Here is a 26,083-nt window from a genome sequence, read left to right on the forward strand (position 1 = left end):
AATAGTATATGTTGAAAAAATAAAAAGAGTAACAACGTTGTTGACACTTGAATATTTATTTTAGACTCGCAATTTTATTAATCATCAAATTCCTTTGAAAACAGTTTACTTGAGATAATATTTAACTGGATGATATAACTATTATAACCAACATTAACTTTATAAAACTAATTGTAACAACAACACTTAAAACTAGGTGGCTTTCCAAGGCAGGCACCATTTGAGAAGGAGTGCCTTTGGCAAAGAAGTTTGCAATCCTCCCTTAGTGCCCAACAATTTCCAAGGCATGTTGGAGAAGGAGCTGTATACAAAATCATTCGATTAGTACATTTCATCATTGAGAAACTAAATAAAATTCTCATACCGTAACATGGAACAAATGTCATGAAGAGGAATGCAAGCATAATAAATGTTAGCACAATAGCATGTTTTGATGTGAAAGCCATTAGTTTGATGTCGGGTAGTGCTAGATATTAGAATGAAGAGATGATATATGTTGTGGTTGTAACTAAGACTTCTTAAATAGCCATATACATTAATACAAAAGATATTAACATGAAGATATCCCTTTAATATATTGCACTATAACATTTTAATATAGCATATATAATATTACACAAATAAGATGTGCAACACTGCAACTAAGAAAATACAAGGTTATACATAAGTCATTTACTTTTATAAATTGAAGGTTTCAACTTTTATCAACAAAAATCATGCGTAACAATATATTACGTTATTTACACAAACCGTCGTTACGCTTTTCTTTTTAAACTTTTGTTCTTTCTATTACATTTCTTTTAAGTAAAGGTGTGGAAATTATGAGTTTACCATTAGGGCTTTCTCTCAATAATGCTCAAGCCGTGTTCATAGGTATAATGAATCAAATACGCAATCCTTATTTAGATAATTGGCAATTGTGTTTATAGAGGATATACGTATTTATTCTAAATCTGAAGAAGAACATAATAATCATATTATGATACTGCTCGAGTTATTAAGTAATGATGGATTGTACGCTAAATTCTTAAAGTATGAATAAATTCTATTTGTGTAGGATAAAAATTCAAGAGAGAAGAAATAAGTAATAAAAATAAATGATTTCTTAATATTTTTTAATTATAATAATTTGATTAGTTATATTAATTGGAGAGATGATTATTATGGTTTATTAGTTATATTAATTAAATAGAGAGGATGTATTTATACTTTCTTCATTTATCTTTAAGCATTTAAAACAAAAAATAAAAGTAGTGGTCCATATTTATTTATCGCACTAATATAATTTCTCGTCTGAACCACCCCCTATATAAAGTAAAGGATTAAGAGATAACTCCTCCTTAGAGAGAGAACTAGAGAGATAATAATAAAGTATTTTTAATTTAATTGAAAAAAATATTTTTAATTTTTTTTTCCTTTCATTCTTCTTATATGCTATTATACTTAACAAAAAAAATATATAAAAATAAATTTAAAAAACTCGTTGTTATGCATATATGCAATACATCGATTTTTAGTGTGCATTTTGATATTTGAAATAATGTTGAATAACATATAAACAGTTGTTTGTATTGTATATTTGCAATAGTGTTATATTATATATACAATAATAATAAAAAAAATCGATATAGTAAATATGTGCATTCAATACGAATAACGGCCCTTGCCACCGGAAACCGGCAACAAGAAACCAATCTAGATTAGGCGTACATTTAACAAATACATCAAACCACTTTTTACATAGGCATGCGGCGGGACATAACGAGAATTCGGTAGGTATCGGTTCGGTTAGTTACGGTAACAGTGCAATACCGCCATAGCAACTTTTAAAGAAAAAAATAAATAAATAAAGGCGTAATATGTACAAAAGGAAATTGACATGTGTTGGGTTCGTTTTTTTCTTTAAACTGTGAAAATCATTTAACTAAAGTGTAACACTAATTTAAATATGAAATTAGCATTAAATTCATCATTCACTTAAATAATTAAAAAAGTTTTAAGTAAAAGAAATTAGAAAAAAAAAGCCTAATGTAAAACTCTATTCTTTACACGTGATTAAGTTAATAATTTCTAGTAATTTAGTAACAAAAACAAATGGGCCAACTCATGAGCTGGGCCATCTAAAAGAAAGAAAAAAGATGATGAGGGCATGAGGTCTATAGACCAAGTAAATCAAGCAGCCACATGACGCAAATGATACTATGATAGTGGTACAAACTTGGTATAAGCCCATGTTTGGGTTTGAGTTTAAAAACAATTTATTGATTTATTTGTTTTTTTTTCTAAAATCAATAAGTTAAAACAGTGTTTGGCATTGCAAAAATTCATTTTATTTTAACCTTTTAAAAAAGTTAAAAAACTATTTTCAAATCCCATCTAGAAAGATGAAAAAAATTATATTCACGGCATACTTATTTCATGGTTTAGGCTTAAATATTTAACCCCAACTTAAGATGAAAACGAAAAAGGCGAATATATCTTGAATAGCTATTACAAACTAAACCTATCTAGAACTACAGTACACAATGAATATATGTCCAAAAAAGTGAAAAAAAACTAGAAGAAAGATAGATCGATCAAAGCGATTCACAGTTGTGAGCGATGAGCAACTGCTAGATAATTTGCATTGTAGTAGCACCCGAAACGTAAAAAACAATTAGCATCTAATAAATTTCAAAACACATTTGTTTCTGTACAGAATCCACATAATATATGAGAATAAACATAACGTGTTACTATGCCAATTATATTATACATTCACATACTTGAATGCATATTCATTATTCAAGGAAGAAGGTTGTCAGTAAGACCAGCACATAATCAACGTTTATTACCATTGCTTGTTTCCCGAGGATTTTATTGTACTGGCCCAAAGCGTCAATATTTATTTACAAGATTAATTAACTAGTGGTCATATTTATTACAGATCCACTTTTAATGAAATCCTACATTAACCATAGTTTTTCTTACTGATCGGCCACAACAAAGACGAGGTTGAAAAAAGAGAGGAGTGTTATATGTACATATATATCTTGACTATGTGTCTACATGTATCGTATTGGTGACCACATCTTTAACTTCACCGACCGGTTTTAGCTGCTTCTTACAATGGCCAAGTATTCATCTCCCCTCGCTTTAATTAAGGTAGCAATTTCATATATCCCCCTCTAAACTTAAACAATTGAATATTTTCCCAAACCATGCTTCATGACCATTGCGCATTATGCATTAAAAACTTGTATTATGAGAAAACATATACAGTTGCATAAGTTAGGGAGGGATATATGCAATTCTTCCTTGATTTGTAGTCGAAACTTCTCGACTAGAGGTTAAGAAAGTAACAAACTCCCAACAAAATAACTCGGTTGGTTACAAGGGATTGAGAATTTGATACACATTCTTAACCACTGAAGACAAAGCTACAACAACTGCAACTCCATTAAAGTTGGTGGATATGAATGCTAGACCATACAGGACCGAGTAAACAACGATTACCGACTTGTTTGGTGGTGATTTCAACTAAAAGGGTATTTGTTTGAAGTTAGGATTGTTATTTGTCAACAGGGCATGCTAGATTTATTAAGTAGCATGGTGATTGGAACACCATAAAGATCACCGATGTAGGATCTAAGATGTTTTACTGACATATTATCGTATGTACCACATGCATTTGCTATCAAACAGAAGTTTTGGTAAGTTTTTAATAGTCAAGTAAACTTGGATTTTGTATCAAGTTTCTAAAGGTTATCATAGTAATATATGTTTATACGGTAATTTCTTAAAAACTTTTGACACGTTAACTTGTTGATAAGCAAGTTGCGAAACTCTAACACGAAAAAAAAAGTATCCCAATCGAACCTAAAATACACTTTTCACACCCAATTATCCAAACCTAGGGTTTCAATGGCACAACTTAGCTCTAGAACACTTTAAGCGTTCCTAATTAAAAAGGTTAGAGATGACATATTTAATCAGATGCAAGAGTGTGTGCAAGTATTGCTCGTATTGGTATGCAATCCATTTTCATTAAATCTCATCTTGACCATCGTTAAGTTGGTGGTTAAATATCGAAAATGATGAATACTTATACGCACTCTTGCATCTGATCAAATGCCTCACCTAAAATCTTTCTACTAACCCTCAAAGCGAAGATGTTCCACTAGAACTCTAGTTTCAAAAGGTGGGGATGAAAAGGAGACATTTATGTAGGCATATTAGATTAACATATTTAATTTTAAGGAATAATGGTTTTGAAAAATTCAAACTATGTCCTATTGACAAATAACAGTCACTACTTCAAACTTGGTTGGTGGTGGTACTGGTCCCAACTAAATAAGTATTTGTTTGAAGTTAAGATTGTTATTTGTCAATAGGGCATGTTAGATTTATTAAGTAGCATGGTGATTGGAACATTATAAAGATTGCCGATGTAGGATCTAAGATGTTTTACTGACATATTATCGTATGTACCACATGCATTTATTATCAAACAGAATTTTTTGGTAAGTTTTTAATACTCAAGTAAACTTGGATTTTGTATCAAGTTTCTAAAGGTTATCATACTAATATATGTTTATACGGTAATTTCTTAAAAACTTTTGACACGTTAACTTGTTGATAAGCAAGTTGCGAAACTCTAGCACGAAAAAAAATATCCCAATCGAACCTAGAAATACACTTTTCACCTTTTTCACACCCAATTATCCGAACCTAGGGTTTCAATGGCACAACTTAGCTCTAGAACACTTTAAGCGTAGCTAATTAAAAAGGTTAGAGATGACATATTTAATTAGATGCAAGAATGTGTGCAAGTATTGTTCGCATTGGTATGCAATCCATTTTCATTAAATCTCATCTTGACCATCGTTAAGTTGGTGGTTAAATATCAAAAATGATGAATACTTATACGCACTCTTGCATCTGATCAAATGCCTCACCTCGAATGTTTCTACTAACCCTCAAAGCGAAGATGTTCCACTAGAACTCTAGTTTCAAAAGGTGGGGATGAAAAGGAGACATTTATGTAGGCATATTAGATTAACATATTTACTTTTAAGGAATAATGGTTTTGAAAAATCCAATTTATGTCATATTGGCAAATAGCAGTCTCAACTTCAAACTTGGTTGGTGGTGGTACTAGTCCCAACTAAATAAGTATTTGTTTGAAGTTAAGATTGTTATTTGTCAATAGAGCATGTTAGATTTATTAAGTAGCATGGTGATTGGAACATTATAAAGATTGCCGATGTAGGATCTAAGATGTTTTACTGACATATTATCGTATGTACCACATGCATTTATTATCAAACAGAATTTTTTGGTAAGTTTTTAATACTCAAGTAAACTTGGATTTTGTATCAAGTTTCTAAAGGTTATCATACTAATATATGTTTATACGGTAATTTCTTAAAAACTTTTGACACGTTAACTTGTTGATAAGCAAGTTGCGAAACTCTAGCACGAAAAAAAATATCCCAATCGAACCTAGAAATACACTTTTCACCTTTTTCACACCCAATTATCCGAACCTAGGGTTTCAATGGCACAACTTAGCTCTAGAACACTTTAAGCGTAGCTAATTAAATATCGAAAATGATGAATACTTATACACACTCTTGCATCTGATCAAATGCCTCACCTCGAATCTTTCTACTAACCTTCAAAACGAAGATGTTCCACTAAAACTCTAGTTTCAAAAGGTGGGGATGAAAAGGAGACATTTATGTGGCCATATTAGATTAACATATTTACTATAAGGAATATTTGTTTTAAAAAATCCAAACTATATCCTATTGGAAAATAACAGTCCTAATTTCAAACTTGGCTGGTGAAGGTCTCAAGTAAAGGGGTATTTGTTTGAAGTTAGGATTATTATTTGTCAATAGGGCATGTTAGATTTATTAAGTAGCATGGTGATTGAAACATCTTAAAGATCACAAATGTGAGATCAAGATGTTTTACTAAACATATTATCATATCTACCGAATACATTTATTATCAAAACATAACTTTTTGGTAAGTTAATTTTTAATAGTCAAGAAAACAACTTGAATTTTATAGCAAGTTTCTAAAGGTTATCACAGTAATATATGTTTATACAATAATTTCTTAAAAACTTTTGACACGTTAACTTGTTGATAAGCAAGTTGCAAACTCTAACACAACAAAACATATCCCAATCGGACATTCAAATACACTTTTCACCCTTTTCACACCCAATTATCCGAACTTAGGGTTTCAATGGCACATCTTAGCTCTAGAACACATTAAGCGTTGCTAATTTAAAAAGGTTAGAGATGACATATTTAGACAGATGCAAGAGTGTATGTAAGTATTGCTCGTATTGGTATGCAATCCATTTTCATTAAATCTCACATTGACCATCGTTAAGTTGGTGGTTGGATATCGAAAATGATGAATACTTATACACACTCTTGCATCTGATCAAATGCCTCACCTCGAATGTTTCTACCAACCTTCAAAGCAAAGATGTTCCACTAAAACTCTAGTTTCAAAAGGTGGGGATGAAAAGGAGACATTTATGTGGCCATATTAGATTAACATATTTACTTTAAGGAATATTTGTTTTAAAAATCCAAACTATATCCTATTGGCAAATAACAGTCCTAATTTCAAACTTGGCTGGTGAAGGTCCCAAGTAAAGGGGTATTTGTTTGAAGTTAGGATTATTATTTGTCAATAGGGTATGTTAGATTTATTAAGTTGCATGGTGACTGAAACATCTTTAAGATCACAAATGTGGGATCAAGATGTTTAACTAAACATATTATCATATGTACCGAATACATTTATTATCGAAACATAATTTTTTGGTAAGTTAATTTTTAATAGTCAAGAAAACAACTTGAATTTTATAGCAATTTTCTAAAGGTTGTCACAGTAATATATGTTTATACAATAATTTCTTAAAAACTTTTAACACGTTAACTTGTTGATAAGCAAGTTGCAAACTCTAACACAAAAAAACATATCCCAATCGGACATTCAAATACACATTTCACCTTTTTCACACCCAATTATCCGAACTTAGGGTTTCAATGGCACATCATAGCTCTAGAACACATTAAGCGTTGCTAATTTAAAAAGGTTAGAGATGACATATTTAGTCAGATGCAAGAGTGTATGTAAGTATTGCTCGTATTGGTATGCAATCCATTTTCATTAAATCTCACATTGACCATCGTTAAGTTGGTGGTTAGATATCAAAAATGATGAATACTTATACGCACTCTTGCATCTAATCAAATGCCTCACCTTCACCTTGAATCTTTTTAATAACCCTGAAAGCAAATATGTTCCACTAAAGTTCTAGTTTCGAAAGGTGGGGTGAAAAGGAGAAAACTATGTGGGCGTATTAGATTAACGTATTTACTTTAATGTTTGATTTATTAGGTAGAAATCGCATAACGATAAAAAATGTGGGATTGGAATGTTTTACTAAAATATTACCATATCTACTTATACCACATGCATATTTTTATCATTCAAAAATATTTGGTAAGTTTTTAACAATTAAGAAAACAACTATGATTTTGTAGCAAGTTTCTAAAGGTTATCTTAGTAGGGTCAAGTTATTCTATAAAGGAAAATTGGTTTTAAATACTCCCAACTATTATGTGTTGGCAAATAACGGGCCCAACTTTACATTTGGCTGGTGATGGTCCCAACTAAAGACTTATTTGTTGTTAACAGTCCGCGACTAACGGATGACTAACTCCATTAGTCGGTTGCTGAGTCGGCACGCCTAGTTGTCAAATATTACATATGTGGTAGCTTATGTGGCAATTGAAGTAATATATAATATATAATAAGTAATATATATATATATATATATATATGTATATATATATGTATATATCTGTTGTTTACTTGTCTTCCTCCTCCCTGTTTAATTATCTAGCAGCCACCACCATCGCCATCACATGCAACAATCGTCGAAAAACAAATCACCACTGCATCACGTTTTTCCAGCTCCTCCCTCCCACCGCATATACCTACCCGCACCCACGTTTTTCCGGTGAATAAACGAATCATCACCACCGGTGGTTAGTTTGAATCCAAAAAATCAAAAATCGTTTTTTCGGTGGGTTGTTTGAATTTCGGCAAGGCTCTTCGGGATATCAATTCGAACACCATTCGAAGTAATAAATATATCATTCAACTAGTTTTTATCAACCAAATAAAAGCCCTATAATTTTAATTGCAATCTGTAATCAACTAACACGAATTATGGATTCGAGTCGGAGCCCGTTTCTAGACTTCTAATGAAAAAACCCACCATTGAAAACCTAGAACTAAAATTAACCTGAATTTTAGTCATTCGTTAGTCGCAGAACCTTTTAGGGTTTTTCTTCCAACGAGATGAAGGAGATGATTGGGAGCTCAATTCCATCAATTTGGTGTTTTAGGGTTCTTCAGTTTGTTCAATTGGGTATTTTAGGGTTGTAATTTTGGTCAACTACGTCACCTGAGTTTATAAAGAGATCACAGCCACGTGATCATTCCACGTCAGATGGTTTTTAACAGCTGGATGGCCAACTCAGCATAATACTAACGGAGTTATGAATCCGTTAGTCGCGGACTGTTAAAAACAAATAGGTCTTTAGTTGGGACCATCACCAACCAAATGTAAAGTTTGGCCCGTTATTTGCCAACACATGATAGTTGGGAGTATTTAAAACCAATTTTCCTTCTACAAATGATCAAGTAATATAACTTTGTTTATATAGCAAACTCTTAAAAACTTTTGACACGTTGACTCGTCTTTAAGCAAGTTGTGAAAATCTAACATACGCATATATACAAACATAAAAACACACTTTCCAATATTGTCACACCCAATAATCCGAGCCTAGGTTTTCATTGGCACATCTTAACTCTAGAACACATTAAGCTTTGCTAAAAAGGTTAGATGCAACATATTTAATCAGTTGCAAGAGTTTGTGCAAGTATTGATCATATTTTGTATACAATCCATTTTCATTAAATATCATCATCATTAACTTAGTGGTTAGATATAAAAATTGATGACTACTTACACGCACTCTTGCATCTGATCAAACATGTCACCTTAAATATTTTTAATAACCAAGCGAAGATGCTCCATAAAAACTCTAATTTTAAAAGGTGGGTATGATATGAGAAAACATATGTGAGCGTATTCAGTTAAGATATTTACTTTAATGTTAGATTTATTAGGTTGCATGGTGATTGAAGCCGCATAAAAATCACAAATGTGAGATCATTATGTTTTACTGACATATTATTATATGAAGATTGAAGATAATTTTTCTTTTGTTTAACTTTGATTAATTGTTGAAGTTGTTACTAATGCCCAAACCCCGTGTGTATATACATGAGTGGTATCATGTATAATAATAGAAAAAACACATTAGCAAATGTCTTCTTTAATTGAAGTTATCAAAATAAATATATTGTTAAAAAGCCCGAGCCTAGTGTGTATATACCCGAAACCCGACGTGTATTAAGAGGGGTGGGTATATGTCCCACACAAGGCCTATAATACCATCCCAAATAAATATAAAATTTGATTGGAAATATTATTTAACACCGGCAAAGAGAAAAAAATGCTTACAAACCAAACTATAGAACCATGGCCATGATTGCACTTAGCTATTTGTAACATCCTCTTTTGTTGTCTTCAATTCTCTCTCCTTCTCCTCACACCAGCTGGACAAAGAAGTTCTCTCAACGTACAAGGCGCCACCTAGGCAACGGAAGAACAAAAAGAGAGCCCCATTGTGGGTACTTTAATTAGATCTATCTAGCATAAACTATACAGAAATAACTAATAGGAGGAATGAAATTCTGGTAGCACATGAGATAGATGTATATATATACCGAGATGTGAAAGATGAGCTAGCTAGCGGCTACTGAATCATATATGTACGTGTTAGAAAGTATATACATATATATATATTCAGTGAAGGCGGCAGTGATGTAGTAAGCAACCCTACCAAACTTATTATTATATATATAGAAGGGCTGAAGGAACAAGGCTTCGATAAACCCTAGGAATGTTCGAGTACTTGTTTCTGATTGGCTGCCCTCATCTGACAGGATTGTGATCCAAGAAGGCTCTGACCGTTGGATCAACTCATCTAAACCTTAACAAAAGTAAATGAAACAATAACCTATATATCTATTTATTTATTTCAAAATAAAAATGTGAGACACGTGATCTGTGATATTGTGCATATTTTGTATATATTATACAGGTAAAATTATTAGTATTTTTAGAAAAATAGATACTACATTTTTTTATATGATTTATATTTTTTCATTATTATACTTTTATTATATGTTTTCTAAGGAAAAAATGGTCGAAATGATACTTTTGCGGCAATGGTAGAATATATCAACACAATGGGCAAGCAACAAGCTAAAAAGGAAAAATAAAATATACGAACACACTAGGAATCTAGCTATAGAAGATAAGTTACACCAATTTTTCCAATCAGTCGATATGTTTCTAGACCTACTCTTCACCCAAAGTTTGTGTATCTTCAACAATTTATTGAATCGAGATGGTTTCCTTATAATTGAAAATTGTGTTGTAAATTTCAAGCTTTCTAAATACACTAACACGCGATAGTTAAAAGAGCATTGATGGACTTCTTCTTTCTTTCGCTTCCAGATATAATTATGGTAGTTCATGTTGTCTCTTACTTGAAAACGCAAAAATGGGCCAGACTCTAAACCAATGACCTAATATAGCCCAAACGAGCTATCAACAAGTATTTGCGGTTTCTTCATGCAATTCACATAGTGATCACCACATCTGATAATTAACGTGAATCTTAATTTCTCTCAAAAAATGCATTAAGGATAGGAATTCTTTCTTGCACTGCCTTCCAACTGAAGATATACGGTAAACACGCTCTTTATTGTTGTGGAATTTATATTTTCAGGTTATTGCATGATGCCAAACGGCCTATATATATTTCTTAACTTTTTCTCATATAAAAAACTAGTGTTTTACCAGGAGTGTTGCATGGGGCAAGTTGGATGTGTTTATGTACCCGTCTCGTTGCGGTAGTTTGCACTAATATGGGTTCAATTGGTATGAATTAAGTTCATTAAGATATTGACAATATGTTAAAAGTTAATATGTCAACACAGGTTACGATAATGACACACATAAATTATAATAAATAAAATTAAGATATTCAAATTTGCGTAACGACAACGACACACAGATTTTCCCCATGCGTTGCGCGGAGAATTCAGTGGCTAAGTCGGAGCATTGTAGCGAGGAGGCAACACGAATTCGATTGGTCTTTCCTACGTTTGTTGGTACTGAAACAAAACATGTGTAAAAATATATTCGTCGGATTAACATATTTAAAATAAAGAACCCAAAAAATAGCGGCACTTATATAACATATTATGATTTTTTAGCATATTTAAAACAATATTTATTAGGTTGTCAAAACGTGGGCATTGGTAAAGCTTGAGCATTGCAGTGGATGGTCGGTATTGGTTACATCCATAAGGGTAAGACCCGAGCATTCTCAGTCCCGAATGTTGCGGCAGTTGATTGGTAAAACTCTAGTTTTGTCGGTCACGGACATTGTGCGTGTGAGTTGACACAAGTACAAACGATTTCGATGTCATTCGTTAAGGTAACAAAATAATACATACAAATCAAAAATTATATATTTAAACTTGATGTGGCCGGCCAACATATACAAAAACTAAAATAATGATGTGGTCAATAGCAGTCCGTAACTTGGCCCAATTATAGACCTTGCGGCATCAAACTTCTTGTTTATTAGACCATGTGTAGTGGTAACTAAACACATAATGACGTTTTTTTATGCATAGCTTCCCAGTTGGCAATGACGAGTTTGCAAAAGTTATTTCGTGGTAAAACTGTCCTCCAATCATTACTCAATTATTATTTTGCTATTGTCTTTCTAATTTTTTAATGTAATTAAACAATATAAAATGAAAAACTACAATATAATTGTAAATAAATATGAAAATTACATAAATACTACTCTTCTTCGCCTTCGTCTACATCTTCGTCTTTTTTCAAGTTCGTTTTCATCTAACGACTCCTCTTCGTCTTCATCCTCGGTTTCATTTTCACCTCTGTTACCGCTTTTAAATCGGTCTCATATAATCAGAACCGGGACCAATACAAATCAGGACCAATATAAACCAAATGGGGCATAGGCCATAGGTGGTCGCGGTCCACTCATTAGTTTTACTTTTTCCTAATTTTCAGTCTCGAGTCAGTCAGTTTTTGTTGGGTCAGTCCAGTGACCGGTGATGATGCTTAGGATCAAAATGACGGATCAATAGGTTGGCATTGCTAAAAAATTATGTCAAAGTGCAACCTTTGCTACGACCTATATAGCATTTAGAATGCATTTAATTTTAATGACCATGAGACTTTTGGTGGATGAATAGCATTTACCTCATATTTCACTGAAACTTAATATTGAACAAGTTCAAAACTAATAAGTTTGGTAAAAAAAAAAAGTAAATAAGATACAAATAAGTAAAGAAAGATGACCAAAACTTCACTAGTTGACTTGTCCTGCATACTAATCACAAATTCACAATCCACAAACCTACAAATCTTTCAAACTCTAATATAGACATAATAATAACCAAAAAATTACACTCTCAACATACTTCACACTCGACTAAACATCCCATTCATGGTTGCCACACAAAAATGAACGGAAATAACGCGTCATAGCAAAAAGATATGTGATCATGATGATGATGTTATGATGATAAAATGGATTGCAATGCAAGTTGTTGCTGAGGCTGTAGCGTTGACCATGTTGAAGCCAATGTGGCAGGTGGTACTGTCTGTTGAAGCTGTCTCAAAAGATTGATTATGCGATTTATGGTTTGCTCAGAGGCAAGGTCCTTCCCGGCACATAAAATCTAAACCACAACGAATCAATCGATAATAAGTTATAATACTATAAAAAAACCAACATCATTTCTTATATTACACAAAAAGCTGCTCAAAGCTAACTTTTATACATGAAGTCCCGAAACTTGTCAAAAACACACTGAAAAAAGTGTCTTAACCCTATTTTGATATATTAGAATCCCTAATCTTTATTTACGAAATGCATGCACTTGTGAAGAAAAACTATAAACAGTGACTTATAAACTAAAATGATAATAAATTACTATAATTTTATTTGTGCAAAATTGTTATTATTTTTAACCATTTAAGAGTTAACAAGTTATTATTTAATTTTTATCATAAGTGCATGTATTTTTGACAAGTTTAGGAACTCCGTGTGTACTTTTAACAAGTTTAGGGGCTTTACAATGCAAAGAAAGTATGTTGGTTATTTATGGCATTTATCCGATTAATAAAGTTTTAGTTCCACTATTTAGTGTTTGACGTGTAACAAGTGAACTAACCTCGGCAAAAATGGAAACAAGTTTAGGCAGATACTGATTGTTGGGGCCCAAGAGTTCTGTTGCTGACCTGTTATATATAATTAAAAATAAGTTAATTATAATCATAAAAACAGCATTATTATTATATTAATAATCCAAATCTTCAAATAAAAACAGTTTAGAAGATTGTAATTTGTAACCTTTCGACCATAGAACAAAGAAGGTCATGAACAGCTTTAGCCTCAACAAGGTCTTCTTTTAATGGTAAACAACTTAACCATGAAGGAATAACCTGCCAAACAATAAAAGATGTTTATTTAAAACCAAATTAAATATAAACAAAATTTAAAAATGAGATGAGCAAAATGTCAAAAATACCTGAGCAGAATCAATACTGTCACGATGAAAATGGCATACTTTCCCTAGAGCAGAAACAGCGCTATCGTATGCCATCACATTATCGGGTTGGAGAGCATTGGAATGCCTTATAACAAAATTTATCCTTGAAAGGACCTCTGAAAAAGCCAACACAAAAGTCAAATAATCAAAATCTAGAATGCATGACGTTTGCTTCGTGTGATATCTACTTTACCTCCAATAAGGGGTTTTATAACAGAACCTCCATGTTCTGCACACACACCAAGACCATATACAGCTGCCTGAAAATTACATCCATAAGAACTAAGGGTAAATTCGTAAATAAACAACTAGACCCGAAATTTGGGATGATCATCAAGCTGACCTGTCGGACATCCGAATTTTCATCGTTGCATGCTTCAAGTAGGAATGGAATATATGTATCATAATACCTGGTTTGTGAATTAAATAGCAAAATATATGTTACACTGGATAATAATGAATTAAATCATTAACGACAGGTATTCTTAAAAGTTAATTTGAAACAACAATTTCAACCCATTTACATTGGGTCAATTCAATTATGATGAATCAGTAATGGGCAAACGGGTTAAATTAAAATAAAAACTTGAAAAGAAAACGGGTCAAAACAGGTTGAAAGTCGTTCAAAGGGTATTTCAACACACAAGACATGTTAATTATTATCAAGACGAATATATTTGTATATCATCTTTGACAATTTGAAAGTATAATTTATAATAATGATTAGTTAACCCGTTTTGAACCAAACCCATTTGGCATGTAACCCAACCCACCAATTTTGCCACTATAAAGCAAATTATGAGAAGTAGTTAATACTTTAAAGCTGATTCACGGCCCTGCTCAGCAACATCATCAAATATGCAAATAGCAATTCTTCTCTCTTCAGATGATTTATCCTTTCCCTTCAATCAAGTAAAAGAGCGCATAAATATTTAATTAAAAAAGAAACAAATAGAATTAATTAACATGGAGTTCATCAAGCTGGATAACAAACGTTAACTACTTACCAACATAGGCATTAAATAAGATGACAGCTCATCGAAGAAAGGCAAGAAAGAGGCTTTAAATGTTTTTACTAAAGTCCCCACGAGTTCACCAACCTGTCCAGAAGAACACAGAGTCAAAAAAACAGAGTTTATATGAGTTACAAAAGCTATGTTTTGCTACAGATTATAAATTTCAATGGGTTATGCTTAGATCTAAAGGATAAAAATCAAATATTGCTAAAAGGGAAGTGGTCAAACTTGGTCAAAGACTTCTTCTTGCTCATTTTCCTCTCGAAGTATCTCCCCTTCTTCAGCATCAAAATCTTCAGCATTGGTCCTTTCGGCGCGTTCTTTTTTTCTGCTTGAACTGGCAATGATTACATGCTTTAACTCATCCACAATGCTTCTCACCTGCTTTTCATCTAGAAGTGGTGCAGAGATCTGAAAGAAATTGTCAAAATTATTTAATAAAAATTAATGAAAAAAGCATTTATACCAGAAAAGAAACAGTTTTAACACAATAATTGACTTACACGTAGGCATTCATTCAAAGCATCTAACATATTTGCACAAATTTCGGTATCAGGCTCCTGAAACATATAATATCGGACAGTTACAACCAATATGATAAGCATTTATCTTTACCAGAAAACAGAAAATACTAAAACAGGTTAACCTTATTTAGTTTATATATAATAGCACTATAACCTTATGTAAAGCTTCCACTAGTGATGGAACTATGTAGTCAGACAGCTGTTTTATATAAGACCCATCACGACCCTGAGCAAGTCCTTTCTCTATAGCTAATTTTGCGGAGCGCAGAAGCTCAGGCATGACTGAAACAGGATAAAAATAAAGAAATAAATACTAATTAACCCTTGAATACACAATTAGCAAAAAACAATGGCATCCAAACCTGAAACGGCTGCTTTTCTAACTTCTTCATGAAAATAAAATTTGAGAAGTGGCACTAATATTGGGGCAACCTGGTGAAAGTATATATTAATAAATATTAGAATGATATATTTGTTAATAAAAATAGTGTGTGAAGAGATACCTGGTCGATCCACGGATAGAAACCCTCCTTTAACTCTTCTGCATAACAACACAACATGTTGCAAGCTGTAGCTTTCTCCTCGAGTACACTAGTTTTGATCCCTATTCTTTTATCACCAAGTGTGATGGTCTCCATACTGTACGATTAAAAATAATATACAATTAGATATGTCCATAACCAATTTTAAAGTCGTTTAACTAATTACAAATGATACCTTTCATCATCAGAATCAATTTCATTATCTGAATCAGCAGATGTGATAACCACATCAGGTTTAAGTTGGGCAGACTGAAGCAAAGGAGGCATAACTACACTCATGTAAGGAAGAAAATCCTGCCCCAAACACTTGCATAATCTGGCCCAAGCCTACAAAGCCACACAGACACAGTTAAGAATATAAAAAAATAGATATCTCATATGTTTTCTATTAAAATAAAACTTACTTGAAGCATATAACTTGTGGTAGGATCATCGGTCTCCATTTGAGATCCTTGCAAAGACATAAGAACCTCCATCACCTAAATAAACAATCAGCAGCCATTTAAATGATTATTAAAATCTTAGAAATTACTAACTTTTCGTTAAGATACAAAGTTACCTGCTTAGCATCATTTCTGAATTTTTCCTTTCCAACCGCCATTCCAACAAGACTAATGCATTCCATGGCTTTGGCTCGAAGCATACGATTAGCTTTGTCATTTGCATTCACTAATATAGCTTTCAAGTATGGCATAACTGCATCATAGTACTTCTGGAAGTATTCCTATTAATGAACCAAACACCCAAATTAAGCATTTGAAGAATACAACTAACTGTAGTGGGATATATTTTGATTATGATTGTGTTGGCTTGCCTGCGATGAATCAGCAACTGATGCTAAAGCAGTCAAGGCCCCTTCTTGTACCATTTGTTTACCATTCTGCATAAGAATAAAGAAACAATCATGAACAAGTTGTAAAACTGATCTATGAATAAAAGATATATAATTATTAGATAAATGATAAGCAATATTATTCTGTTTATATGTATTGTTCTTTTCCTTAAGAAGCTTTACCTGTAGCAGTACAAGCAGTTTGCTCACTATTCCATCTAGGTAAGGTGTCAAAATATCAGGTGTGCAATTCTCACTGAAATTTAACACAGCTGAAGCAGCATGTGCCTGCAAAAGCAAGTAGTCAGAATCCACCGTGGACCACTAACATGAACCCGTAAACTTCAATACTAACCTGAACTCGGGGATTCTGGAAATCATCCATTGCTAAAGCTAGTGCTGGCAGCACCCGCTGGTGGAACTGAACTTGCAAATCCGGACCCAAATCCGTAGATAACTGCCCAATGGCATTAATAGCTGCCCATCTCACCCGTGGGTGAGGATCTTGAAATGAATTTAAAACCATTGTCACCACTTGTTCCAAATTTTTTATCATCACCTACAGAAGCCAATGACAAGGTCACAACTCACAACCATAGTAATTATTTTGCTGGATAAACACAAGCCCAAACAAAAGAAACCATGTACAAGTAAAACTTTCTCTCAAGTCCTAACATTCACATCAATGAGATTGTCTAATAGATCTTTCAGTATGATAAGGTTTCATATGTTTTGAAACAAATTCAAAAACAAAAGCTGCATCATTTACATAATAACTATCAAAGTAATATCGGGCTACCTTCGAGCATCCTTCAGCGATCTGTGCAAGAGCAACGAGAGCAGCATTATGTTTCCCCCACTCCGGTGCAGCCAAATACGCAGGCAACAACTCAGACGCAACAGGAACAATCGTGTTCCCACCCAAAGCAATCGCCAACCGATCCAAACACTCCTGCCCAAAACTATAATTACTCGACTCCCCAACATCCTCGTCCTCACTCTCCGCAGTATGCCAAGCAGGTTCATCCTCAATATCCAACAACATCCCCATCAAAATCCCAAACAACCTACTAACAAACTGCGGCAACTTCCTCATCATCCCGGGCGCCCGTTCCCTCGCCTCCGCAAGCGTAACCACAAACTCAATCGCCAAATGCCTCGTCCCCTCTTCCAAACTCTCCGCCTCTGCAACCTGCAGCATCGCCCCCACCACTTCCACAATCTGCCTCCTCAAAAACCTCGGTTCCGTCCCCGCCAACTCAATCAACAACTCCAACGCCTCTTGAGCCGTCGCCTCCCGACCGCCATTCAACGATTCCGTCAATGTCCGCATCATCGCCGGAAGCAAATCCTGAAACCGGCCCCGGTCCGCACTCGATAAACACTGGATAAAATTAACAACCGCACACAACGCCGCGATTCGCACATCCGCGCTCCTCGACATATTCAAACTGTGTAAAAACACCCCGTGCAGGTCCTTAATATACGGAACCAACACATCCCCTACGTTTACCGCTAACTGAGCTAATATTAAAAATGCGGTTTCCTGAAGCTTAAACTCATCACACGAAACACATTTAAACACAAACGGTAAAACCTCAGGCCAACCGTTATCTAATCCGTTATCTAATAATAATAAACTCGAAGCCAATTCGGAAACAGTATCACATAACTTCTTAATTACTGTTTTCGCCTCTTCATTCTGTAGACAACTAATTAAAACAGATTTAACCGTGGACTGAGTCGACTGAGTTAACGAGTTCCACACAAGCGAGTCATCCTGAGTCAACTGCTTCCGTAACAGAATTGCTGACATGGCACGTGCCTCCACGTGCGGCGATAACTGCAACAACTGAGCGAGTTTGAGTATTAGCGTGTTAGCATCCGTTTGCTTGCATAGATTGAATACTAACTCCGCTTGTGATCGTTGCTCGTTTGATGGCGCCATTAAATGAGAGATTAACGACTCAAACGGCGCCGGATCGGAGCCGAGGATCGCCGTTAGTTGCGGGTGATGGAGGTGAGGATCCATTGACGGAAACAGTAACGGTAACGGTAACGGTGATGATCGGGAGTTATACTAGGAGAGAGAGAGAGACAGAAGAGGAGGAGGGAAAATGAAAATGGGTGGGATTGTGGGAGGTGACGTCAGCAAAAGGAGATGGATGGATACTGAGCCCAATAAAGTGGTTTGTCTTTTAGGGCTGAAGCAGAACCCAAAAGGATGATGGGTGGGCTGTGGAATCCAATGTCATTATTATTATTATTATTATTATTATTATTATTATTATTGTTATGAGTGAGAGTGTGAAACAACAAAAGGTTAAAAGTAAAAGTGAAAGTGAAAGTGAAAGTTTAGAAATGCATTAACTTTCAAGTTTGAAAGTTTAAATTAAACTTAATGTTGGTTTGGTTTTCTATGATTAAAGTAACTTTTGATAACTTTTAATATATGTTTATTTTAGTTTGACATCATGATTAAAACATTTTATGTTACATAAAATTTGGTTGATATTTAAAAAAAAACTATATAATGATATATATTGGAATAAGTTGAATTGAGTAAACAATACTTAACAGGAAGGAAGTGGGCTCGCCTGATGAGTCAGTTAGTTCTTTAATTTTTTAAGTCTAACTTATTTTACTAGGTTGGTTCTTCTGACAACGGGTTTCTTCTTAAGTTGATGACAGGTCGGGTCATAAATGTTGTTTACAATCGCTAGTGTAGGTCGTTTTTCGCCAGTCGATGTGCCTATGTAGTCGAGCTTTGTTGGTCATTTAACTTAAGGGATTTCCGGCTATCTAACCGTTTTGAGCTTTGATTTCTTAAGTACAAGTTTGATTTGGACTCAACTTTTGTTTATAATTTATTAAATACTTAACTAGTTTACGGAAGTGTGTGTGGGTGCGGCGCATAGATATGGATATAGACAAATAAAGAGATAGGGAATGAGAGAGTTAGGTTTATTAAACAAGAGAACTTTTTAGTGTGAGAAGAGATTTTAACCAATCACTATTTTTTCTTATTACTTTTTGATTATTTTAGTAATACTAAGGGCCCGTGTGGTTTATCTAATGTTTCCGAAGGAATTGGTTTGTTTGAGTGGAATTAAAATTCGTAGGAATTGGAATTCATTCCTATCAGAATTTATATGGTGTTTGGTTTGTCAACTTTTTAAAAGGTATTGCAATGTTTAAAATATCTAAAGACCAAATTACCCTTGTCAATCATTGTTCGTCATCGTAAAGGTGTTTGCAGGTTAAGCCTGAGATGTGAATCTAGTTCAGACGATTGCTGAAGCTACTATTCTTAAAAACGCCAACTACGATAGTTTTCTAGTGATATATTAGAACGAAGTGAACTACTGCATAACCCATTCGTCCACTTATTACCAATAACTCTTTTCAATTAGCACTTGAAAGTGTATTAAACATATTTATTTGGAAGTCCACATTTGGACGTAAAAAATAGGTCATCTTAATTATATGTGCTCGAATTAAGAAAGTCTACATTTAAAAGTAGGGATGAGATTTTTCTCCGAATACTCATATCCATAGCTTGTTCAGTCTTTGTACAGTACCTGTATCTGTATTCATACTCGTCTATTCGATACGGGTACCCAAATTTACTGATTTTAGGTATGGGTACTTTCAGGTAGGGCTGTCACTTTTACCCGAAACCAGACCCGAGAAAACACATACCAGAATCCGAACTAACCCAACCCGAAAAACCCGAACCCGAGAAAAGACTAACCCGAACGCGAATCGAAGTAATTCGGGTTGGTTCTCGGGTTTGATTTATATGTTTCGGGTCAACCTGAATAACCCGAATAAACTTTTTGTTTTAAAATTAAATATATTTTTTAGGTATAATAGACTTAGTATTAGCCACTAGCGTTATTAGAATCTGGTCATAATCAATTGTTGCCATTACAACTATTATAGATCGATTGTTTATTGTTATTTACGTTTTCCGTTTATTACTAATAGCAACCATAATCGAACAACCAAATCACGCCCGATTGAAGACGATTATGGTCCGAGTTAGTTTTACTCTTCTTTTGGATTGTTTTACCATATTATGTTGGCTTATTATTTGATTATTTGCTTCCGAGCAAAGAATAATATGTTGTTTTTATTTTAGCATTGTAGTTTTTTAAATTTGTTTGTTTTTTAGGATACTCGAAACCCGATTAACCCAACCCAAAAAAACCCGAACCCGAAAAACCCGTGAGAGATTCGGGTTGTGTTTCGGGTCAAGATTTAAAACTTTGAAACCCGAAGAACCCGACCCGAAAAACACCTCTACTTTCAGGTACAGGTACGGGTACTTGGTACCCGTTTATAATATGTAGAGATTTTTATTAGGTTTCCAACACGCATGACTTAATTACCCGTGCTTTTTATCATCAAACGATTCAGGGTTTCAAGCGGATTTTTCAAATCTACTTGCCTTGTATCTTCCAGTCTTCCCTTCGATCGGTTATAAAAATCTCATCCCTATTCCTAGTCGATTGTATATTTTGATATTCCTTACTTGATTATGAATGGATTTTATATTATGGTTGATTTTCATTTTTAATTTTGGTATTATGTTTTGGTTGTGTAATTACTATTATGGTTGTGCTATTACGGTTTTTGTATTTTAGATAATTGATTGTCGGTACCATACCGGTACCAAGATTAGCGGAGATTTTTTTTAAGAAAAGAACAAGGTGGTATCAAAGCGAGTACCGTACCTAAAGTACTCGTACCGGCACCCATACCCGTAACATAAAATTTGGTATGGGTACCCAGATTTACTGATTTTGGGTATGAGTATTCTCGGGTACAGATATGAGTATGAGAGCGATTACGATACCGATTTCATCCATATTTAAAAGACAAAATTAGCTACCACCTTTTACTTAACAACATTGTTAATTAGTCTCTTTAGAATTACGTGTTTGCCATTATTATTGTTATACACCTAAGCTTAGATGCAAATCCTTTTCATTATTGAAACGAAAAGGGTTTTGCATGTAAACTAAGACCTTTGACTACATTGTATTCATTATCCCCTATTCCCATTTTCACTTGTTTCTTGAGATTCGAGAAGTTATGGTATTTCTTAAATCAAATTTAATACCTTAGACAAATTTAAAACAACCGAGAAATCAGCCCAGCCTGTAAAGTTCAGTTCACACAAGCCCGATAGCTTGCCGCGCAAAGCGAAAATGTTGATTACACCTTTCATGTGTGTTACCTCTTATTATTATTGGTAATTTGGTGAATTGATATAGTAATAGCCCATGAATTTCTTTATTAAAGGTTGTGGTTTTTAGTATCACCTGAAGCAATTTGTTTCGTGCTAAGTCATGGTTTTTTTTTTTTTCCAATATGGGTTTTTTTTCTGGGTAGGTAGGATGGATCATCATGCTCTGTCATTCAGACGGAATGGATTTATTTGCTAAGATAATTTTGAGTGTCCAGGCCTTTCTATTAAAAGGAATAAATTATATATATAAAAAATAGATTTTCTAAGGTAACCTATGAAGCCTTTACTATGACAAAGACAAAACAAAATTTTGAGACATCATTCTCGAAAGTCACCACGACTAATAATTGCATAAAGACAATTCATAGTTTCAATAGTTAGTCAAAATATTTTGGATTACGTGTCAACATATCACCCTAAGACTTGTTCAACAGCCAATAACATTAATAAACTCTTTAAAAACTATTACCGTTTTTTAAAGAAGTTTGTATGTATAAATTTAGAGCACTAGTAACATTGGATATTTACAACCCGCTGCATCAGTGTCATATTAGATTTCAAACTGTTTTAAAAATCTTTATTTTCTTCCATAACACAAAACATCCACTAACACTATTATAAATATTAAAACAATGTGTGTGTGTGCGTGTGTTAGAGAGAGAGAGAGAAACATAATGAGAGAGATTGAGCTCTCCTCCCCATCCCTCCACACGTGTGCAGCAACAAACTTCTCTTTGGCAAACTTGTCTCGCAGTGGTGTTGTCCGGCTTGGGTTCGTGTGCAAGCATCCACGTCGGATGGACAAGCCCCATAAACCTTGCGTTGTTGATGCCTTTATTACACAAAGTTATTGTCTTTCAAGAAGATTTTCTATATAAAGTAAATTAAACTTACAAAGTTAAATAAAATACATATACAAGAGGACAATCAGAAAGTGTCACCGGAAATTTGGAAAATAGTAATAGAGAATATAGAAAATAACTTTTACTCATACAAGTCAAGCCAAAAAACACCCAAATATTGGTTGGCGGCATCGTAGATAGATGGTATGAAGAATCAAAGTTATACAATCACATACAAACATTAAAAGTTAGACTGTATAATGGTATTTCGGTGACCCCTTATTTCCAATCCAATTTCTGGAAATAATAAGTTATATAATGCGGAAACATTGTAGGTCTACAATTTAACTTAGGTTGTTGTTATACAAAGCTTGATTTATCATCGACCAACAATATCATCTATTGACACGTAAGCTATTACGTCAAGCAAATGTTTTATAAGCGAGACGAGACGGTTTTTACACTATTCAGGGCATTTGACACCAAAAAACGACGTGTACAGTTTTGGGGTAGTCTTATTAGAATTGCTATCAGGAAGACGAGCCATAGCTGACGAGAGAGCCGGTGGGGTAGAAGAAACATTGGTAGAATGGGTTAAACCGTTTCTAAGTGATACCAAACGGGTTCTAAGAATCATGGACACGCGGCTTGGTGGCCAATACTCCAAGAAGAGTGCACAAGCCGTGGCTGCACTCGCATCAAAGTGTCTCCATAGTGACCACCGGTTCAGGCCGACTATGGTTGAGGTTCTTGCTACTTTACAAAATATTGAAAGATGTTTTGAGGGGTTCACCTGATCAAAACCAACAAAAGTTTAGGAGTTTGAAGGAAATAAGTGTAGGTACAATATCAAGATGATGGTGTATATATGTTTGATGTACAATTCTTCATGCATCATGTGCAAGTTTTGTTGCGTGATGTACAAGTGATTGTAGATAGCAACTCACACATGGTCCTTTACTCCTTGTTGATCATTGCATACATGGGATGATAGGTAAAAAAGTTCATAATATCTTTATAGTTTGACAGATGGCTCGCGCGGTAAAGCTATTAAAGCAAAGTTTGCTTTGTGTTCGGGTGTGACTCGTGATGTTAGAGTATTGTTTTCAGCTATAGCGCATTACGTCGTTAATATTAGTCGTTTTCTATTATAAAACTTAATTTTACCGCTTTAAGGTTGATTTTTAGGCCTCCTAGTAGCTTTCATAACTACGTATGTCTAAGGGTGCTTATAAACAATTGAATCTAAAGCAACTGTCCAAATCAAAGCAAGTCGGTCAGTTTGACTGATTTAAAATTTATGTGGTTTACATATGGTTTGGTTTTCATTTTTTTTTCTTCTATTTATTGTAAAACTGATACATCAACATATGATCTTTTGACTCATCTTAAATCAGTCACACTCTTGATAAGCAATTAAGCATAAAATGCTTACCTTAAATTAATAAATTTAATCATAAATTACTATTTAAGGAAATTATTAATACAACTAATTCTATACCTATCCTAATCATGATACATTCAATCCTTCCAAAGTCAAATTATAGCCACTACATTGAATTGAATTGTAATCATATGCAATTTTTTTTTATTAAGTGTTGCTGCCATGAACATAGATTTTCTATAATTATGGTCACAGCCAGTTCGAATTGTAGATATGGGCATACGGTGAGGCGGGGTTCAACGACCTTTACATTAGTATAGCCTCACGAAAAAATTAACGTCGAAACATAAGAAAGTAAGTGTTTAGTCGACTGTCGATTTTTAACAAAGTTTATATGAACGCGAGGATAAGTATAAGATAAAACTAATTCTAGAATTAAATGTAATTCTACGACCGGTAGATTTGCTCGTCTTTGGTTGGGCCGGGGGAAAACACGCTTGTGTTGACCTCACAGGGTGTATCTCCCTTAGCTGGTTTGAGGGATAATGGGTTTGTAGCTGGGCAAGCAATGAAAATGGCTGAAACGAAGAAGGTGGAGAAACATGCTAAAGCCTGCGAAGAGAACCAACATGTTTTTGTCCCTCTGGCTTTTGATACTTTTGGCTCCTTGGCACCGGAAACTATCCGTTTCCTAACCAGGGTCCAACGGGTTGTGTATAACAATGTGTCGACTCCAAAGGGGCAGGGGTATGTCTTTAGCAGGTTAGGGTTTGCCATTCAGAAAGAGGTGGCGGCGCAGCATGTTGCCCGCCTACCTGCTATGTTGATGTAATATCTATGTTTCTATATAATGAAAGAAATTATATAAAAAATGTAATTTAAGAAATTATATATTTTGTTATAAAACTTAAAATTGTTTAATATATCCATTTAGTTTTTTTTAAGAAAAGAAATAAACGCATGAAAACAAAAATAAAAAAGACATGGAATTCAATTCTATTTTTGATGTAATCAGTTCTTTGATCATGAGTTTATAAAACATGTTATGTAACACACTAAACGCATGACAATAATCTCGTAGTATTAACATTAACATATCTTTTAATCATCATTTCAATGCATATAGGGGGACAGCTAAGGAGGATATCGAAATATTTTTCAAATAAACTCTGCTTTTAATTAATGGCGATGATCATCCAAAATGTTTACCTAAGAAAGGAAATAAACTACGAATTTATTTGCTTCATTTTTTATTCATCATTTTGATCAATACATGAAAGCTTTTAACAAATATACTTACATTCACACAACGGAGGACCCAAGCATTTTCCCCTAGCTGTCAATCTTCCCTTTAAACTGGCACGGTACTTATCACACTTTTTATCTTCACAAGGACCATCAACCCATGGAGCATAGTAACTACATACCTTGATATGTAACTTCATCTGGTTCTCACCACCTGAACAACACAACCAATAATAGTAGTCTTAAATTCATACATGTTAAATACATATGATTATAAAGTTTATAAAATGCAAGTAATCTACAAAAAAATTAAAATATGTACAAAACAAACACATATATAAACTCACATGTCTCCTACCGGTTAAGTGGTGTACCTTACAGCCAAAAGATTGAGGGTTCAAATATCGCTTGGTGCAAATTATGATTATTTATCCTAGAAATCTAGGAATTGATGTTCAAAATATATACATATATATAATTATATAAACACACCTCACCTGTGTGTGCTGATGATGTTGTGATAACTAGTAAAAGGGCAATGATCATGCAAAGCTTCATTGCGTGTGTTTTGTTGATTTATTTTAAACTTTAGTGCAAACAATGAATTTGAAAACTTATGT

At 33.8% G+C, this 26,083-nt stretch overlaps 1 protein-coding gene across 1 annotated transcript; it reads right to left on the minus strand.

Moving 5' to 3' along the window:
- Positions 1-12,558: 12,558 nt before the first annotated feature.
- Positions 12,559-18,784, minus strand: LOC143573661 (uncharacterized). Its single transcript, XM_077058477.1, has 20 exons — positions 17,535-18,784; positions 17,091-17,294; positions 16,919-17,023; positions 16,718-16,783; positions 16,463-16,627; positions 16,308-16,382; positions 16,079-16,230; positions 15,865-16,000; positions 15,724-15,793; positions 15,516-15,643; positions 15,341-15,397; positions 15,066-15,248; positions 14,829-14,921; positions 14,638-14,723; positions 14,165-14,231; positions 14,015-14,081; positions 13,801-13,937; positions 13,623-13,714; positions 13,444-13,510; positions 12,559-12,948 (listed from the first exon to the last, which is right to left on the minus strand). Exons 1-20 carry the CDS (start codon positions 18,765-18,767, stop codon positions 12,784-12,786), a joined length of 3,348 nt encoding a protein of 1,115 aa, XP_076914592.1. The 5' UTR covers positions 18,768-18,784; the 3' UTR covers positions 12,559-12,783.
- Positions 18,785-26,083: the final 7,299 nt, after the last annotated feature.

The sequence above is a fragment of the Bidens hawaiensis genome, unplaced genomic scaffold (genome assembly GCF_021521415.1).
Source record: "Bidens hawaiensis isolate Kalapana, Puna unplaced genomic scaffold, B.hawaiensis_p1.1 tig00026608_1, whole genome shotgun sequence".
Taxonomy (NCBI): domain Eukaryota; kingdom Viridiplantae; phylum Streptophyta; class Magnoliopsida; order Asterales; family Asteraceae; genus Bidens; species Bidens hawaiensis.